Source organism: Gobio gobio (genome assembly GCF_949357685.1).
Source record: "Gobio gobio genome assembly, chromosome: 1".
Lineage (NCBI taxonomy): Eukaryota > Metazoa > Chordata > Actinopteri > Cypriniformes > Gobionidae > Gobio > Gobio gobio.
In genome coordinates this window covers 56,065,532-56,085,123 of record NC_137097.1, presented here as the reverse complement: position 1 = coordinate 56,085,123, position 19,592 = coordinate 56,065,532, and the positions used below count along the sequence as shown (strand labels likewise).

The following is a 19,592-nucleotide window of genomic DNA, read 5'->3' as shown; positions in this document are numbered from 1 at the left end:
ACATGAGCAAGAAACATAGTTGTGTAGGTCCCACAATGCATTACACACTTTCAGTAGCTCTATATATGCTTTATCCCTTCCCCGGTTCTCAGAAAGAATATTTGTAATATTTAAGTTATGAACAGAGATTATTATAGATGTTTTCAAGAAGTATTTAATGATGCAGCATCAAGAGGGCTTGTTGATGAAACTGCAAATATTTGAGACAAAAGTGTCTTCTTGGCTCAAAGTGTTTTAATTAAAAGAATTGTAAATGGTCTTTTTTTGTGTTGTTTTTTTTAGATCTCCAGTTTTCTTTTTTAAGGTAACTTTTTGTGACAAGTTTTTTGACTGCCATGTCTTCAGATGTAATAAGTTGTATATTATGCAATGTTACCGTTTTTTTTAAACATGTATGTGCCTTGCTTTAGTTTTGTTCATTTTGTCTTTCATGTGTAAGCAATGTGTAGGGGATATGGGGCCGGTCTCAGCTTTTGTCCACCAGATGCTCAGAATTACATCCCTTTTTGTTGTGGTCTGCTCTGTGGACAGAGTGCAGATGTCTGGCATGGGAATGGCTTTTATAAAAGCTTTATCATGCCTATCGCTTCAAAGGACTGGGTGTCGATCCAGTGTTAATTGAGTTGTTACAACCCTGTCCCCCCTTCTTCTGTGTATATAGCTGGATGTTTGTCACTGTGAAGTCACCTTTTTTTAAAACTTGATTTCTCCACTTTAAAGTTCTCATTCCTGTCAGTTTCTTATTGTCATGTTTGCTTCTTTTTTAATACCAGATGGGGGGAAAAAATAAGAAACATATTGAAATTCTGAAAACACTGAAGTCAGACTTATTGTTGGTGCAAGATGTTATTTAATAATGAAAGCTGTTTTCAATTCCATCCTATTTGCAGAGACATAAAAAAGAAAAGAAAACAAATCTGCACTGCTCAGCGTGTGCAGGCTGTATATTGTGTTGATGTTCTGCCATTGACTTGTATGATACCTGCTGTGACTGGCATTGGGAACAGTGGTGTGCTTGCAGTGACTGCATCAACAGCCACCTGCTCTAAATAAACATTATATACAAACACTCTCATAGCCGTCCAATTACTTAACACCATAGTGTTTCAATAGTTCACATATATAACAGTGAGCGCTTGTCAAAAAAAATACTAACAATCTGGTACCAAAGGGCCGTACAACCCTTCAAAGATTTATTTGATATAACTGAATATGTATTAAGGACACTAGAGGGAGTCAACGGCACGTTATGTGCGAGTTAAAGATAGCGACTGAATATAAAAGACTCGAGTTCACTCAATACAAGCATTAAAAATCTGTCTTATGTATTTTATACAAGAAACTTTATGGTAGTTTGCATTTGAACATTTTTTTACATCACATCCTGCCATAAGCTTAACGAGGGGAAAATATGGGAACAAGACTAAAATCTGAAATCTGTTCATTACTTCCATATTTGTCCTATTTGTGTGGAGCTGGATTGAGTAGCTCCATGCCACCAAAAGGCACTGTGATATCCAAAATAGCAGCTGTTTTGTTGTATGCCTTTTGTCTTATCTAGTATGCTTCACATTTAAAGGGATAGTTCACCCAATTTTTTTTTTAAAAAAAATCAATCAATTTTCTCACTTCTGTGGAACATTAAAGATATTTTTGAAGAATTTTGATAACCAGTTTTGGTGCCGATTAACCTAAATAACTAATTTTCTCAAATAATCATCTAAAATGTCATCTTTTATATTCAACAAAAGAAAATGTCAGAGGTTTGGAACAGCATGGAAAGTGTTTTTCATTTTTGGGTGAACTGTCCCATTAAGCTGAGCAAGGAACTCAACCTCACGTTGAACACAAGATTGTGTTCCCCTCCGTTCACCTCATTGTTCCTTTAAAGTTATGCTGGGATGCTCAGTGATAATGAATTAAGTGCCTTCCACTCAAACTAATTAGAACTTTCTGTACAAAATGATTTAGTAACCAGCATGAAATAAACTGTAAAAGTCTTACTAGCTTTGCATGGGCAAAATCTGGCTTCCATGATAAACATGGAACCATGCATGAAGCAGTTGCACCTTTGGTAAGGACACATTGCATTATTTACACAAGCATGATGGAAGATTAGGTCATTACACCGTCATACAAAGGTTTTACATCGGTCAACAGGCAGGTAGAAAATATCTGAGCAGTTCTGGGCGCTCAGTTGGCACTGTCAAATCTGAGATAAAAACATGGGCACTGTGTTGTCAATGCTCTGCTGTTTCAGGCCCAAGTTGGTTTAGTGTAGGTCTTCATTCGGCCCTGGGATGATGGTCACTCCATGCATCTCCACTGGCATCAGACTGAAACTTAGGCACTCACTTAGTCATGAGACTGAGACTCACAAAGGTCAAAGTTTAACAGCCGTCACAGCAACATTTCCATGGTCTGCTGGGAACATGATCTGGGACTGGATTCTGCTTAATTTGTAGTCGAGTTGAAATCTTACCAAATCTAAATCATACTTTTATAGGAAATGATCTTAGTTGTGTATATAAAATACTGTGTTGTCATGTTGGCTGCGTTCTGCTGGGGGTTCATAAAGACTGCCGGTTTGAAGGTTCTGTTTGCTGTCGAGACGTGTCCGGTATGTGGAAAGCAAACAAGCACCATCCATCCAGCACATAAACCCAGATGACTTTTGTCTAACATTTTACTGCAAAATTCACACGGGACAGATGCCTGTCCAATGCATGTTATAATGTTCTCTTGAATAATATTATTCATACTCATAGATAAGTCTGTGCATCAGAGTTCATGTTGGTTCTGAGTTTCAGGAGATTTGTTGACAAATACTAATGCTCAGGGGTCATTTTAGCATGTCCACACCTGAGGAAAGGAAACAGAATCAACTGTTAGAGCTCATATACAGTAGAAAATGGTGTAAACAGTGTTGCTCAGCTGCTTTTAAAATAAAAGTCTTTACAATGAGTAATGTAGTGTGACCAAATGTAACAAAGCCGTTAACTACGTGCCACTGTTTGCACATACTGATGGAATTCACGTTTTATAGAATATTTAAGCAAAACTGCTGTTCATTACTGTATTTGTTGAGTCTATTTTTTAGTCGTATTCAGTGTTACATTTAAATGCCGTCAGACTTGGCAAGCAACAGTTTCAAGGCAGCATCCCCAAACTGGTTGTAAGAGCCTCTGACCTTTACTGTGCTGTCTACAGCTCCAGAGAACAGTCTTCCTCTGGATACAGCGAGCGCCGTCACACTGCCCTGGTGCCGCAGAAGAGTCTGGGTGCAGATCATGTTGTCCATGCTCCACACCTGCACAGGTAAAACAATCAATGCATTAGAGGTTTCACAACCTCCCCCATTTCACATCCCACACCAAGCCTTGTCCTTACCCTGAGAGAGCGATCATAGGAGGCACTAAACACTTTGGTCTGATCAGGGGTGGAGATGACGGCCAGGGCGTACACTGTGCCCACGTGGCCTGTCAGCGTCCGCACCTGTTCTTTGGACTCGATGTCCCAAACCTAGTTCACAGGGAAAGTATCAGAAATCAAAATGTTAAAAATGTCCTGACATTTCCAAGTTTTCCATGACCATTGCCCTTTAATGTAAAGCCCTGAAAAGCGTAGCGATTGATACTTAATACTTCTTACATGAATGAGGTTCTCATAGGTGCCACAAACTATATGGTGGTTGGTGACTGCGATAGAGTACACACTGCCTCCAGAGGTCTGGAGCACGTGCACGCACTCCAGAGAACGGATGTCCCAGATCTGAGGGGAAAGAGCATACGGACCATTTCGCAAAAATCCATTTCATTTATTCACACTAAATAGTATGCAACTTTTGAATTAAATGTTAAAAGTATGTTCAGATTCATAAAAATAAAAAAAAATCAATAGCCAAATCACAGGTGGAGAACCATACTACTCATTATCCTTTAGAGAGATTCTCCTTGGATCAACCAATCAGAGAACTCACTGTTACCATGAAGATGAGAAGAGTGTCAAAAAAGCCCAGCCGCAACCGGCCAGTCAGTGAAGCAGGGAAATAATCAAGTTAGTCTCCCTTCACTCTCCATGTAAAACAACTTTACAATTCGTATTTTGTACACATTTCAGTGTTTATCAATATTTTTCAAATATATATATCAGATTTTCATTTGCAATGCTCTGTGGGTTGTGTAGCTCACTGCCTAATGTCACACTGTTTTTACAATTAAAAAGTTTTAAAAGAGTTTGGTCACGGTTGAGTAGTGGAGTGTTTGTGTTTATTCTTTCCCTCTGTGAGCGAGCATTTTCCTGTAGTCTGCATCCTGCCTGCAATCTCTGGAGCCTTAATTAGACAACTTGAGACAAGCAGCTCGAGTTTATCGGTCTTATCAAGTTTTACAAACAACTCTGAGAGCTACTCTCGTTTTTACCAGTTAGACTGAACAATAAAAGGAATGCATGAGAACGGCTTCAAATCTGAAATTCAGATGTTGCGGTTACAGGAATACAGATTCATAAAAAAAGGTTTTTAATTAGTACTGCCCAAATTAAGCTCTCTGACATAAAACTAATACACAAACTTTACTGGTTTCGCTTTACTGGTTTCATTCAATTTTAATGATCAGAAAGTATGTCTAACTAGTTGAATTCATAAAACTTTAACAATAATGTACTGTTAATATCTACTGTACAATAGTAATGTATTTCTGTCATATTTTCTTCAAGTTAAACTGAACTTATTTTGGTAGGTTGTCATGGAAACCTTTGAGTTTCTGTGTATCTTAGGATAGTTTTGTTAAATGAAGTGCTTGTGAAGTGAACTTTCTGTAGATGAGCAGCTCTGGAGATGGTCGGTCATAGGAAGTGTCTTCATATAATGAGATGGCAGATTCTGAAAACATGACGGATGCTTGAGTATGCTTAGTTGACAACCAAAGTCTCTTTCAGGCAAGTCATTTCACTCGGCGGCCATCTTTGAAATGCCTCCCGGGCAGCGGTTTCAGTCATGCATGTGCATCTCCTATCTTTTTGAATAGGGAAACATCAAATTCTCCAAAGCTGCCCACCAAGCTCACGATTGAATTTCATATTTGAAATCACCAATGAATTCTGACAACTGTCTCATGAATTGAGATTCTAAATGCTCAAATCATGACAAAAAAAAAATGCATTTGTCAGGCTGGACCAGCCAATGGCATTCACAGAGTTGCACAGAACATACAGACTAATATTTACAGTGCAGTGTAATATTTACAGAAACTAGTCCAGAACGCAGACCTTGATTTGATTTAGTGTACAGCCCTACTTTTGATTTATTCATCCACATTTTGGCAAATTCTGTGACATAACACATTAAATATAAAAAAAAAAAATCATTTTTTTATGACTGGATTCTGCGATTCTAAGGCCACATCCACACGAAGCCAGAGCTTTCCCCATCCAATCTTTTTTTCCTCGTCTCAAGAAATATCTGCGTACACACACACTGAATCCGACTCAAAACTATGTAGTATACATGCCAGACCAGTAATTCTGCCACGGAGAAGAAGAGTTGTGGCTAGAAGGGGTACAGCAACGGTCAGAAGTGAGGCAAAATCTCACGATAAAATAACAATAAACAAATAAAAAAACTACTTACCAGATTGTGTTTTATCAACGCCTACACCTACCCCAATTAAATGACGCAATATTGATGTGCGCATGCCCAGTGGTTGTAGCTGTATCTCTTCTAGTCTTTACCGAGCGGGATGTGGTGTGATGACATCACCATTTCACAAAATATACGGATTGGCTGTACACATGAAAACGCAAGGGTGTCGGTTTCAGATTTATCCACTCTGGGACCCGATATCAGGGTCCTGAAACGCCGGATTCGTCTGGACAAAACGCTAATAAGATACAACATTTTTACGTATACAGCTAAACGCATCTCCGTGTGGACGGGGCCTCAATCCTATAAATAAAAATATATATATCTATAAATCCATTTTACATCTTTTAGATCTTACGGATTCTGCCAGGAGAATGTAAACTTACGAGCACGACTATGTCAAAACTGACCATTTAATAATCAACCTGCATATTGTCCTTTATTATATGGTCTGAGCGTTGCTGAAGCAACTGACAGAGCCGTTTTCTATTTAAGCAGTTCAAAGTTAAACACTTCTGACCTTTATTGTTTGATAAGATCCACTGTACAGATGATTTTGAGAAGCAACCAGAGCTCGAACCCAGTGATTCAAGCCAGTCAGTTCCTTCTTTAACTTCAGCTCTGTGCCCACAATATCCCACACCTACAGAGAAAGAGAGATGTTTCATTACTTAAAGAACAATCAGAAATGGCAAACTGGAAAGTCCCAGAGAGATGAGATCATTCTACTGTTAAGCCTCCATTCCCTCATTCCTCCCACACATCACCATGGTGATACGAGCACAGCGTGTGCTCTTCAGACAGGCTCTCAGAGCCAAGTGAATCTAATTCTGCTCCACTCGTGCCTCAGAAACCCAAGTCAGTGCTTTTCTCTTCTCTGCTGGAGCACCGACTGTATCCTCCACATCATTTTAAGAAAACCTTACGCAGCTAACGTGCACATCAGCAAATGGGGCAGAATAAAGCTCAATATTAGCTGCTTGGTTGGGCTTGTGCCTGCAGACACGCACATCTTCTCTGCTCATTGCCACTGACCTTAATGGCTTTGAGAGAGCCGCTGAAGAGCATGTTGTGAGAGGACACCAGAGTGCACACAGGGTTGTCATGTGCCCGGATGGTGTTCACTTTCTGCAGGGTCTGGATATCCCAAACCTGAGAAGAGCAAGCGCATACCTACATTAGATGCACATGGACCGTGTCATGAATAGGGATGTGCGAGACTAGTCGACTAGTTATTAAACGTTACTGCTGCTGCTAGTCGACTTGCAAAAACTAGTTGTTTAAAAAAAAAAATTGTTGCACATTTAATGTTTTGCGTTCGATTTTTACAATGGCTATGTTTATATTGTCGTAATGTTAATATTACATTTTAAAATTGTTATTTTAAAAAGTGGATTTCTGGAGTGGAAAACAAAATCTATTGTTCGTTTTCTCGTGGTTCAGAGAAATGTCTACTTGGAAGATGAGCACGGTGTGGGAGTATTTTGACAGCCTACACAAAACTTCCGTTTTCTTCTATGTCATGTCCAAATAGTATTTAATTAAGCTTGCTACTACATAGTGAGTTTACATAGTGGGTTATGAGGGATAATACGGTATGAAATTTGATATCAGATTAAAGCAGAAACATTATGAATGAAACTTACTTGATACTTGAAAAGTTGCTATATCAACACCCTAACAAAGATAAAACGCTTAAATAATGTATAGTTGTCAGTACACGGCAAGCTTTTTTGCAATTTTGCCGCCCGTCATCTGTACAGATACTTTTCATACACGGGAAGCTAATTCAAACCCGGACACACATGTGGTTGCTGTGGAAACAAACAAAACCTTAATGCGCTGACTTATGTGGACTAACTTTAATTTGAGGAAGTCTGTTTATAATGGGCTATTAGGTTTGAACGTATTCCTGCGCCACCTATTGATTCAGTTTATTTGAATAAATGTGTCTATATTGGCTTAAACATTGCTCAATTTTAATATACAATGATCATAATCCAAGGCAAGCGCATTGCATCTATCTGACCTATTTTTGGTGGAATTCAGTATGGGATTGGACTGTTCATAGATTTAAGTAGTCTTTTTCAAATGGATCACATATTTAGTCTTCGGGGGCAGGTTAAGACTAGTCGGTTGCAAAATTTCCGTTTAAATGTTAACAAAAGTAGTCGTTGCGCACATCCCTAGTCATGAACAGGCCTGACATGAACTGATATATGCATTTCAGGAACACTCACAATGATCGTGCAATCAGCTGACCCACTGTACAGCTTGTTCCTGCAGAAGAAAGGAGAAAATAATAAATACATATACTATCTCCATTCCACTTAAAGCCAACATGAAACATTTGCAACCCCCTTTTTTTTTCTCAATCCCTTTCTCAAATCAATTGTCAATTTTTATTATTAGCTGTAACATTTAATACACAACACTGACTGCAGTGAAAAGTTGTTTCAGATTTCAATGAAAGATTATGAAAAATATAAAAGTACTCCTCCAAATGCTTACCCCTGAATGCACAATGCCAACACTATGCCGTCATGGCCCTCTAGGGTCTTCTGGCACTTGTATGTGGTGCATGTGTCCCAAACCTATGTCGAGCACAGAAGTACAGAAGATTTATCTGGATGAAGAGGGATACTCAGAAACCAAAGCGACAGACTGGTCATGGCAGGTGGAATTACCTTGATGGACTTATCTGATGACCCACTAAAGAGAAGATCACCGGTAGAATACACACACAGACACCACACCGGACCCTGGTGGCCCACAAATGTACCCTTGCATTTGAAGATCTGCTGCGGGTCGTAGGCTGCAAAACATTTCATACAGTCAGATGATGACATATTTCATTATATTCACAGAAATTAAGAGTATAAATGAGAAAGAGACACTCACAGCCCAGTATACCCATATTGAGCCTGGCATTGATGTGGGACAGTTCATCCTGCAAAAGGAGGGATGAGTTAGAAAGCTTTTAATACTGGAACACCAAAACTGTACATCTCAAATTTGGTCAAACCAGAGCGAAAATAGACCAACATTCAGCATGGAAGCATCTCGTCGGAACTCCATCAGATCTTCACTGAGCTTGCTCTGGTTCTCATCCAGCACATCTGCCACATTAGCACAAGAAAACAACAACAGTTTGAACCTTCATGCATCTTTTGGCTTAAAAACAGTAAGCTGTTAAGAATTAGCTTTGTTTCCTCACCGAACTTGAGCTCCAAGTTCTTCTCCAGCTGGTCTAGTTTCTCAGAGAGTTTGCCCAGCATGGAGCGCAGGAACGAGATGTCCTGGTCCTTCTGTGCCAGTGTCACCTGCATCTCATGGAATCTGTCATCCGTCTGCTGGAGAAACTCCTTCAGCCCTTCGAACTTACACACCTCCAGGTGCGTCTCATACGTATCCTGATTCCCAATAAAGGTGCAACTGGAGAAAATTCGCCAGCGATCAATTCAAGGTTGTTTTATGCCCTTATTATGTGTAACATCAAATATGGAACTTAAGGAAAGGATGCCTTTCCAAAATTCCATACCCATATTTAGAATGAGGGCACTTGATGTGTTCACACTCTTTCAGATGGGCCTCCAGGTTCATGGTGAGCAGTGGGGGGCAGTTGGGGTTGTTGGGACAGCGAACAGGTCTGTAGTCACAGCTTACTTCATGATCTCTGCCACACACACAATACAGAGTCATTACCAATTTTCCTCTAATTTCTTTTCTCGCTGAGCAAAACTTTTCTCTATCGGGCGGACATTTTGGTCACCTGAGCAAAAACATTCTTTACCTGTACAAACGCACATAAAAAAAGTGGTTTCATCATGCAGTTATAACTTTTAACTTTAATGTGTCATTTCTATTTTATTTAACCATTGATGTAACTTAATGATATATTAAATTAAAAAATAATTCAGAAGTCACTAAATTAAGCACATTTTACAGTACTGTTAACTGTAGTCTCCTTTACCCCAGGACAATTAAATTCTTTATCATATAATATGAAAAAAATTAAGCAGTTACACCGAGATGGTTCTTAATGTGTTTATGTACAATCATTTATAGGCAACAGGCAGCATTAAACCATCTATATTAAATGTTTGTTTATTGCTTATGAATTTCCAAGATTTTCTATATCAGGGTTTGTCAAACTTTTTAATGGCAAGGATCTCTAAACAATCCCCTTGTGAGACAAATTCTTTATTAGGCTTACACTATAATACAATTATAATAGCCTATAATCTAATATAAAAACTAATGGAAGTATTTAAACTAGGGCTGTCAAAAGATTAATCGCGATTAATCGCATCCAAAATAAAAGTTTGTGTTTACATAATATATGTGTGTGTACTCTGTTAATTATTATTTATATATAAATACACACACATTCATGTATATATTTAAGAAATATTTGCATGTATATACATTTATATAATCTATAATATATATAAATATAAATGTTTTATATATAAAAATAATATTTTTTTCTTAAATATATACATGCTTGTGTGTGTATTTATATATAAATAATAATTAACAAGAGTACACACACATATATTATGTAAACACAAACTTTTATTTTGGATGCGATTAATCGCGATTAATCTTTTGACAGCCCTAAATTTAAACTGATTGTATATTATATCAGTTTAAATGCTTCAATTTGTTTTGTTTTTTTAAAACTAACTGAAGTAATTAAATAGATCTAATAAGCTAAATATGTTCAAGGGAACATGTGAACTCTTTAATAGTTATCTAAACATCCCTGAAACCCAAACCACACACAGATCTATTTAAACTGATGTGTGTTACTTTGGTGTTTAGAGTTTGCACGCTACACTTGTGGTGGGTGTGTAACTGTAAATGTCTGTTTTGTTACCGTGCAGTTTCCATCATCTGTTATTCCAGCACTTAATCAAGCCACTCTTCTTTAAAACATGATGAGGTTTTATTCCACGTCTTTGCGTTTCTCGTTGCCTCTCGTTTTAAAAGCTATTTGGACCGCAAATACGACTCGCTGCTGCGTGCTCACACGTGACATCATTGTCTTTCTATGAAGCCTGTAAACCACGTTCACCGGTCCTAACACAATATTGATACTAACTCTATAGCGGTAGAACAGAGCACTGCATTAAACTACAATCAAATGGATTTCTCCCCACATTTCGCGTCTGTGTCTATAGTCTGCGCGGCATTTTATTCTTTCTGTGCGGCTGCGGCTGCGGCACGCGCGCCTCTTAGAGGGAACATTGGTCATTACGCTCCCTATGACTATGTCGCATGACTATGTCGCAACAACAGCAAGCAAAAGCAAACATTGTGAAAGGAATCAACCTGCATACTCACTTCCGGGTGCTGAGCTTGATGGTGAAAGGACAGCCAAGTGGGTCAACCTCAAAGGCACCGGGCTTGCCTGAGGCAGCTGGCCGACAGCCGTACTTGCAGTGGACGAAAAGCTCACCAATTTGCTCAGCCACCGCTATGTTATTCACTACCACTGTTAGCTTGGAATTGTCCACAGGGCATTTCTCTGTATAACAAGGTTATTGGCAAAATAAAAGAGTTAAATGGCATAAATCAAGAGCGTGAAATAAACGATTCAGCAAGGAGAGGAAATGAAACAGGAACTCAGTTCAAAGTCTTAAATTAACTTAAGGCCACTCCTGCAAACGACAACTGAATTTACTAATTGTAAATAAATATTCAGATACATTTGAGAAAGAATTTAGACCCCTTATTTTTTCAAATTTTTTAATGTTGCAGCCTTATGCTAAAATGCTCTACATGTACTTTTTTTAATCAATTTGCACTCCAAACTTTGCAAAGCAAAAACAGATGTATAATAATTTTACAAATGTATTAAAAAGAAAAAAAAAAGACATATTAATATTTCTTACCAGCTATAAATTATTAACCTCACAAAAACATCAAAACTTTATATATTCTAGATGGTACATTTTCCACAGAGGTGAAATGACAACAGATATTTTCTGTTTGTATTAGGACTGTCACGATTTCATTTAATTTTTTACTACATGATTATCGTGGCCAAAAGAATTTATGATAATGGTATCATCACAATATCTATAGAAATCTAAAAAAGCAAAACAACATAACTATCAGTCAAATTAATTTTTAACTTGGCTAATGAATCACATCAATGAATGAATCATATTACGACACGCCTAGTTATGTCTTTTGTTTGAATTGCTCACATCAGCGCAACTATTGTTCATTCAACTGATGAGAAGTTTCCTAATAAAGTCACTGGCCAACTGTAATTTTGAATTGTAATTGTGTAAATTGTGTACTTCCACTTCTGGCAGAAACAGTCAACATGGGAAAGTTGAAGACAAATGCGTAGATGAAAAATGCTATGCTTACCTGAGGTCAAGGCACATCGCCTGCAGAATGTGTGCTGAAGTGACAGATGAAGAGAAAGAGAGCACAATGCGAGTAAATAAGAGCTGAATTTGACTTTTTCATCTACTCAGCTATTTTAAGTGTATTTCATCTCTCAACAGACACTTGTACTGTGGTGTTCAACAGCCTGACAGTGCCGTAGGAAACAGGTCAATGAGGCGTGCTGTTCACGGCCCAAACTGACAGGAAATCAATACATGGCCTGGGACCAGATCATGACAGACAGCCCTATCCTGAGGGAGAGGTAAGGGGACGGCTGGCTGACTCACTCCGCAGGTGGTGATGACGGGGTCCTTGAACACGCTGCAGCACAGCTGGCAACAAAGCTTAACTGAGGGCTGCTCTGCAAACACCTGCGGCTCCTGGGTAAGAAAAGAGAGCAAGGGCGAGAGAGAGAGAAAGTCAATCTCCTGCTGTGTATGTCTGTCAGCCTTTTGCGTCACTACGCTAGATCAACATGTGAAAGGGAAACAGAAGATTGCTGACACTCACTGTGTCTTCCTCTTCCTCGTGCAGGGAAAAGGTGGAGCGCAATGACATGTTGGACTCGGAGTGCAGGGAGCGAATCGAGATGGCAGAGTCTGAGCGACGAGGGGTACTGATGGGCGGCTGCAGGGACAGAGTCAGATTATTTGTTTTTAAACACTTTTTTAAAGTTTATTGAATGACATCTTGAGGGTATTCCAGAAAGCAGATTATGCGATGCATTAACCTAAACTTCCAGAAACGGAGGAATTTACAGGGTATGCAAGTAGCCAAAGCGACTTATTCTCTGAACATAACCTTCTCCGGAGAAGTATTCATCACATGATATGTGCCCTATTGATGAGGCTTCAGTGACCGTGACAGATTCTGCACAATATTACATTATATAGTTATATTTTTTCTTAAATTATACAGCACTATTGCAACAAGGCAATGCTTATTTTATTTTAATTTTTAAAAATTAAAATTCTCATCCCACACATCAAGGATCTGCATTCAATAATAGAAAAAAAATGTGACAACTCACCTTACAACAAATGTAGAAGCAAAATGGCTAAACATTTAAAAAAAAATGTATACAGCCATGAATTATCTGTGCAAGCAGATTGTTTTTCAGTTCAAGCATTATTTTTTTTTAAATGTATACATTTAATTTTGTCATTTACTATGTAATTTTAATATTTAGAATAAATGTAATTATTGTATTAAAAAACGGATTAAAGGTTATAAAATAAAAAGATTAAAAAAATAAATGTAAAACCGCTATGGCTTGCTTCCCCTTAGCATCCGTTTCCATGGTGATTAATGGATTTGGTGCACTGTTTTTGAATGTCTTTTGCAGTGTCCGGAATACTTCCATACTACATCGTATGCGAAAAACAGTACGGCAAAAAGAGTAGTATGTACGAATACTTAGTTTTTGAAAAACAGTAGGTCCCTGAATTACCTACAACTTCCGCCCAGATTCTGCACATTCGATGGACACTTTACTATCCCATGAGGCCACGGAAAAGGATTTATGAATGGCAGTGAAGTAACGTAACTGACGCTGGTAGGTCATGTGACAGTGACAACATCCGAATTGCATTCATTCTACCCATATTCATAGTATATAGAACGGTCGCAAAGTAAATTCAAATGTAGTACCTACTCAGTACGCAATTTCGGAAGCAGTGTTTGTGTTTTCACCATTCATGGAACCCCTAATCGCAAGAAAGGTTTGAGTTAATCAACCGAGAGTTCTGTGACAGTAAGTTAACCCTGCTTTCTGGAACACACTCCTGAGCATTATAAAAAGCTGAGTTTCTAAAATTCCTACAAATCTCTACAAAGATACTGTTGATACCAAACAGTAAAGCCAATGTTAACAAAATCAACAGTAGTAAAACAGTTTATAATGCTGAATATAGTCCTTAACTAAATAAATTCTGATTCAACTACTTCAGTATTCCACTTCTCATTAATGGGCTTTCCTGTGAATGTCCAAAATGACAGACAGGAGGAAAGCACCTTAACGTCTTCTGATTCACTTACAGTTGGTGTAAGAGCAATGCTGTTGTGTCTGCGAAAAATTAAACAGTATATATAGCCTCTCAGAAACAGTCCAAAAATAATCAGAAAAATCAGACACAGCAGCATAATTTACCAGATGCATTTATCAAAACTAAAAACTGCCCAAACAGCAAATCAGCTAATCCAAAAGCCCACTGTGATGCACGTCAAAGACAAAATCGTGCGGTTCTTGATTTCCATTCCTCATTATGTAAATGTGATTGGCTGTTTTGAAAAGGGGTTTGCGTTGTGATTACCATGCCATCATCGTCGTCACGAGGCGAGTAGGTCAGAGTGCTGGAGGATGAAGGGGTTCTACGATGCTGTTTGTAATTAGTTTCCGCTGAAATGAAAGAGCACAGTTACAAGCAACTGATTGAACCTTGTTGCTAGGCAAACACTCAGATGGATTTCCTCCAATCAATGCTGATCTACGTCATTTTCAACACCAGTTATTACTTTAAAAATGGTTTGAGGTACGACACTCACAAATGTAAATGTTAGTCAATTTGATAATCTTTCTTCTGGGGGGGGGGGGGGTTAAAACAGCTGTACCATACATCATTTTGGTAACACTTTACAATAAGGTAGGTTATATTAGGTAACTACATTAGTTAACATGAACTAATAATGAACTGCACTTCTACAGCATTTATTAATCTTTGTTAATGTTAATTTCAACATTTACTAATGCATTATTAAAATACAAAATTTGTATTTAGTAACATTAGTTAATCATGCACTGTGAACTAACATGAACTAACTATGAACAGCTGTATTTCTATTAACTAACGTTAACAAAGATTAACAAATACAGTAACAAATGTATTACTCATGGTTAGTTCATGTTAGTTAATACATTAACTAATGTTAACAATTGAAACCTTATTGTAAAGTGTTACCATAATATTAAATGTTTTGTTTCCCTGATGACCACTTAAAATGTTATTCATCTTTTTTAGCCATATTTTTGTTTTTAATGACCATTTTCCAGCTTTTAATCTGACTCCAAAGTAGTCCAACAGATAATGCTGACCTTTTGCTACTTGAGGGACTGCTGGAAACGTGGATCCAAAACTAGCTTCCATTTTGGTCTGCATACAAATCGTGAATCAAGAATCAGATCATGAAAAAAGAAAACAATGAGCATTTTTGCACTGAAGTCTTCACATAACTCAATAAATGCAAGTACACATCACATTCTTACATGGTGGCTGATGTCAGGTGAGGGTACAGTGATAGTGGCACCTGCCACAGATCCTTCTGAGAATTGATCGAAGAGTGATGGTTTACTACAGCTCATAATACAGCAAAGCCCTGTAGAAAAGATCTGCTGCAGCCTATAGACAAAAGAGAAAAAATATAATTTAACTATACATAATATATTATATCCTCCGGGGAACAAGGAATAGACTTTTGTCCTCTGCGGTGGACCTTATATTTTAGTAAATTTATCTGACACCATACATCACAGTTTTAAGTCTGGATATACTGTAAAGTAGACTCTGTAAACCCAGCAATATCTGCCGGCGATTTGATTTCGCTCTGCAATTCAGTCTGGAAACCTGTACATTCATTTCTACTGCTTCTGTAGCACTTTTGCAGGAACCAATCACAGACTGGTTTATCCACCTGGCGCGCTATAGGTGGGTTTAACACGATGACGGGGCCGTTGCCCGTTGATCACGCCTCTTGTGGTCTGATTGGTTGAAGGACTATCCAATTGCATACAGAGACATTTAATTTTTGCTTGTTTATCACGCCTCTTGTGCAGTAGAAAATACAGAGCAGACTCCACAGACCAATGTTCAATCTTAAATTGAGCTTGGTCTGGTTATAGCCAGACAAACTGTAAAGAGCACATTCAGGGCTTTTCAAATATACCAAATGTTTGGAGGTTTCAAGAACAACTTCTCCTTGGTTTAGTGATCAAATTTAGCACTCTTATGGAAATATGATCATATTTTGTCATTATCATTTAAATATTACATTTTTAAATTGTTTGTCATGAATCAAAATCTCAGGAAAATGTTATTGGGTTTCTAATCAAAATATGACACAAAACAGGGCATTGATTTCATACATGTCCACTGTAGAGGACACCAGGACTTAAATCATATTTATCAGGCATTTAGGAGACACAAGTGAATAGGGAAATAAATATTATAATCAATATTCTTATGGAATATTAGATATCATTATGAAAATGTTACAAATCATTACACTTCTTTTTTTCATTACATGTTGCCCCAAGAACACATTAATATGCTAATTAGAGACAGTGTATAGATACATTATAATGGGAAAACATGTATGGCCATTTTACCCACATATTGCATAAAGTAAAATGGTATCAATTAATTCCGTTACATCTTTCATAACATAGTTGAGAATAATCTTTAAACAAAGTTTGGTTTAAAAAAAATCTTGAAACCTAAAACTTGATTGGTGAATGAAAAAAAAAAAAAAATCCCATTATTTTTGCCTTTACATGCCATGTAATTTTTTTAACAACTGAGTCCTGGTGTCCACTACAATAGCATATGAATAAAGTATATTTTCCCATTTGTTTCTTATGCTCTAAAAACAATATAATTACATGGAAAAATACTAAATTAAAAAACAATGTGGGGTCTCAGGAGGATTATATGAAAGAAGATATTATGTGATATGCAGTTTATCTAATACCATAATAAACAGCATTGATGTGCTCATTTTTGCTATTAAGATACTACAAGGAACACCTGTATTTTGTATGAACAAAAACAAAATCAAGGTCCCACAGGACCATTTAAAATAAACTAGTAGAAAAATGTGATTAAAATGGTGAAAACGTTAAAGAAAGGGTGACCTTGTACAGAACATAAGATATACATGTTATATATTATTTTGACATTCTCTTAAAATGTAATCTCGAAAATGTGATGCTCACTCTTGTTACATACATACACACACACACACACACACACACACACACACACACACACACACACACACACACACACACACACACACACACACACACATATATACATACATATATATATATACATATATACATACATACATACATACATACATACATATATACATAATATATACATATATACATAATATATACATACATATATACATATATACATAATATATACATACATATATATACATACATACATAATATACATACATATATATACATATATACATACATACATATATACATAATATATATATATATAGCTGTGAAGACAATCAGACACATTTCCCCACACAGCGTCAAATCAAAATGTTTCATCTGTCAGAATAAACAATGACGGAGGCTGTATGACAGCAGAACAGAAATCACAACATCAATGCTTTAGTTTTCATTATGTCTAAAAACTGGTGCGAATAAGATTGATGCGATCGCAAAAATGCTATTAAACTAGACAGCTAACGTTAACTGTTTTGAGACACAGCCAAGATTTTGTTAGCGGGTGATTGCGAAAAATGGGACATTGTCTTGTAAGCATCGGATTAAACGGACATCAAAAACATAATATGTTTACTACACCATATTAACAACAGAAAACGTGATAAAAGACAAGCAATAACATACGTTCGATGATGTACTAGTGATTCGCATGCCTAAAGTGAGCTGGCTAGCTGTGTTGGCTAGCTGACGAAGTTGGTTTTTCGAACAGCTTTAATCAAACACCGGATTTAGCTTCACGAAATGTAGTAAGATAGACCTCTAGCTCTGCTACAGAAAAGACATGATGACAAGATACATCTCGCATGTCTATTTAGGCAAACAATGTAGGTTCTCACCATTGATGCTAAATCAAAGTCTGCAGAAGGTCCAATTTTAATCTTTCTCTCACACGCCCAGGCTCACATACCAAGGGATTGTGGGAAATGTAGTGCGGAACGGCAAATACGTTTCGTTGTCGGGAAATGACACGCCAAGTTACTGGAATCTACATTAACGCATTGAATACTTAAGATGATGACCAAAATTGTTTAAAGCATGAATTTTAGTGGGCATTTTTTCAAGTCACTTTAACCTAGCTAGTTGTGGGGATTTTGATTCATCTCAGCGAGTCGAATCTTTTGAATTCTGCCGGTTGCACTGTATGTGGCTGTAATAATATTTGTGTTATGAATCATGATTGAGTGATGTATTTGATTTGCTCAACTGATTCAACGCCAAGTCGTTCAGCAAGTCTTTTGTCTGCATGTATTGAAGACAAAAAATAAATAAATAAATTAAATAAATACTAAAGCACTTAAAAAATGGAAGGGAAAAAATGTACATGGAAGTGAACGAGAACGATTTGTTCACTTTAAAGATTCATTCACGAAGCGACACTAGTTCCAACTCCTCGTGTACGTGTGTCAAACGTCACGTTAAACACTCTGTTAGTAGATATATGGGTTTTCATAATTCCGTTTTTGTGTACAGCTATATTCTGCCTCTACATTTTTGTTTAGGCTACATTACGATTCTGGATCTACCATGGAGTCAGTTAGTTAAACGGAAGGGGGTGCTGTTTGCTCAGATCCTGAGTCTGGACATGAATTCAACTCTTTAATTCACATTTCACTCAGCAGATCAGTAGTGGCAGCAGAAATGGTTTTATCACTATAATTTTGACAATAATACTCGTGTCTACATTATGTTCCTTCAATTCTGCCATGTAGTTTTTGTCAATTACAGATATTTTAGTGAAATATTTTGGAAATATTCCTTCTTGTCAGGAATATTCCTGTTGTAGTATTTTGTGAAAAGGCTATGTAATGCATGTGAAAATATTATAATGCCAATAATTTTGTCCATTTAATATAAAATCACAATGATACTTTGACATTTGTAGGCCTATTGCTGTGCACTTGTGTGCAGAGAGGGGGAATGATTCGACCTGCATTCACCTGCCTGGAGATGCTTAGTTATGCTGTTCCCAGAGCCACAGGTAAACCACTTAAGGCCAAAATAAATGCAGAAATGTTGTGAATATAGAATGTCCTAGGCCAGTGGTTTTCAAACCTGTCCTGGAGGACCCCCAGCACTGCACATTTTGTATGTCTCCCATATTTGACACACCCACTTCAGGTCTTGCAGTCTCTAATAATGAGCTCATGAGTTGAATCAGGTGTGTTAGATGAGGGAGACATACAAAATGTGCAGTGCTGAGGGTCCTCCAGGACAGGTTTGAAAACCACTGTCCTAGGCTGCTACGCTCTTGATTCTTTTCAGCTGCAACCTCCATTAGAGTAGCTTACGCCCCCCTGCATTTGCTCTTAAAGCACTAATGGCAGAGTTTCTCATGGACACCCATCAATTTAGGGCACATGGGATATGTCTTTATCTACAGAATGTGGTCCCAGGCTATTAAAGGGTATCTGTGTAAATTCTCTTTGATGAAGCATCACAGCCTCTATGAACTGTTGTCCTACCTGGCACTTAAGATATACTCTTTGCACTGTTAAGCCAAAGAATAGCCAGCGG

The 19,592-nt window shown here is 37.5% G+C and overlaps 2 protein-coding genes across 4 annotated transcripts in view; both read right to left on the bottom strand.

The window, feature by feature from the left end:
• Window positions 1–19,592, bottom strand: part of dus1l (dihydrouridine synthase 1-like) — a 658,813-nt gene that overhangs the window by 357,915 nt on the left and 281,306 nt on the right. The window lies entirely within an intron of this gene.
• traf7 (TNF receptor-associated factor 7) lies at window positions 302–18,162 on the bottom strand. Of its 2 annotated transcripts, none has more exons than XM_079832519.1 (21): window positions 17,915–18,162; window positions 15,312–15,444; window positions 15,141–15,198; window positions 14,362–14,447; window positions 12,560–12,676; window positions 12,337–12,429; window positions 12,029–12,062; window positions 10,991–11,174; window positions 9,183–9,317; window positions 8,859–9,076; window positions 8,687–8,760; window positions 8,543–8,591; window positions 8,329–8,456; window positions 8,153–8,235; window positions 7,882–7,921; window positions 6,677–6,793; window positions 6,162–6,284; window positions 3,652–3,771; window positions 3,391–3,522; window positions 3,191–3,310; window positions 302–2,862 (listed from the first exon to the last, which is right to left on the bottom strand). In XM_079832519.1, the coding sequence occupies exons 2-21, from the start codon at window positions 15,405–15,407 to the stop codon at window positions 2,848–2,850; spliced, it is 2,022 nt and encodes a 673-aa protein (XP_079688645.1). In that variant the 5' UTR covers window positions 15,408–15,444; window positions 17,915–18,162; the 3' UTR covers window positions 302–2,847. The 2 variants fall into 2 exon arrangements, with proteins under 2 accessions (XP_079688645.1, XP_079688646.1); XM_079832520.1 differs by having other exon boundaries at window positions 17,703–17,983.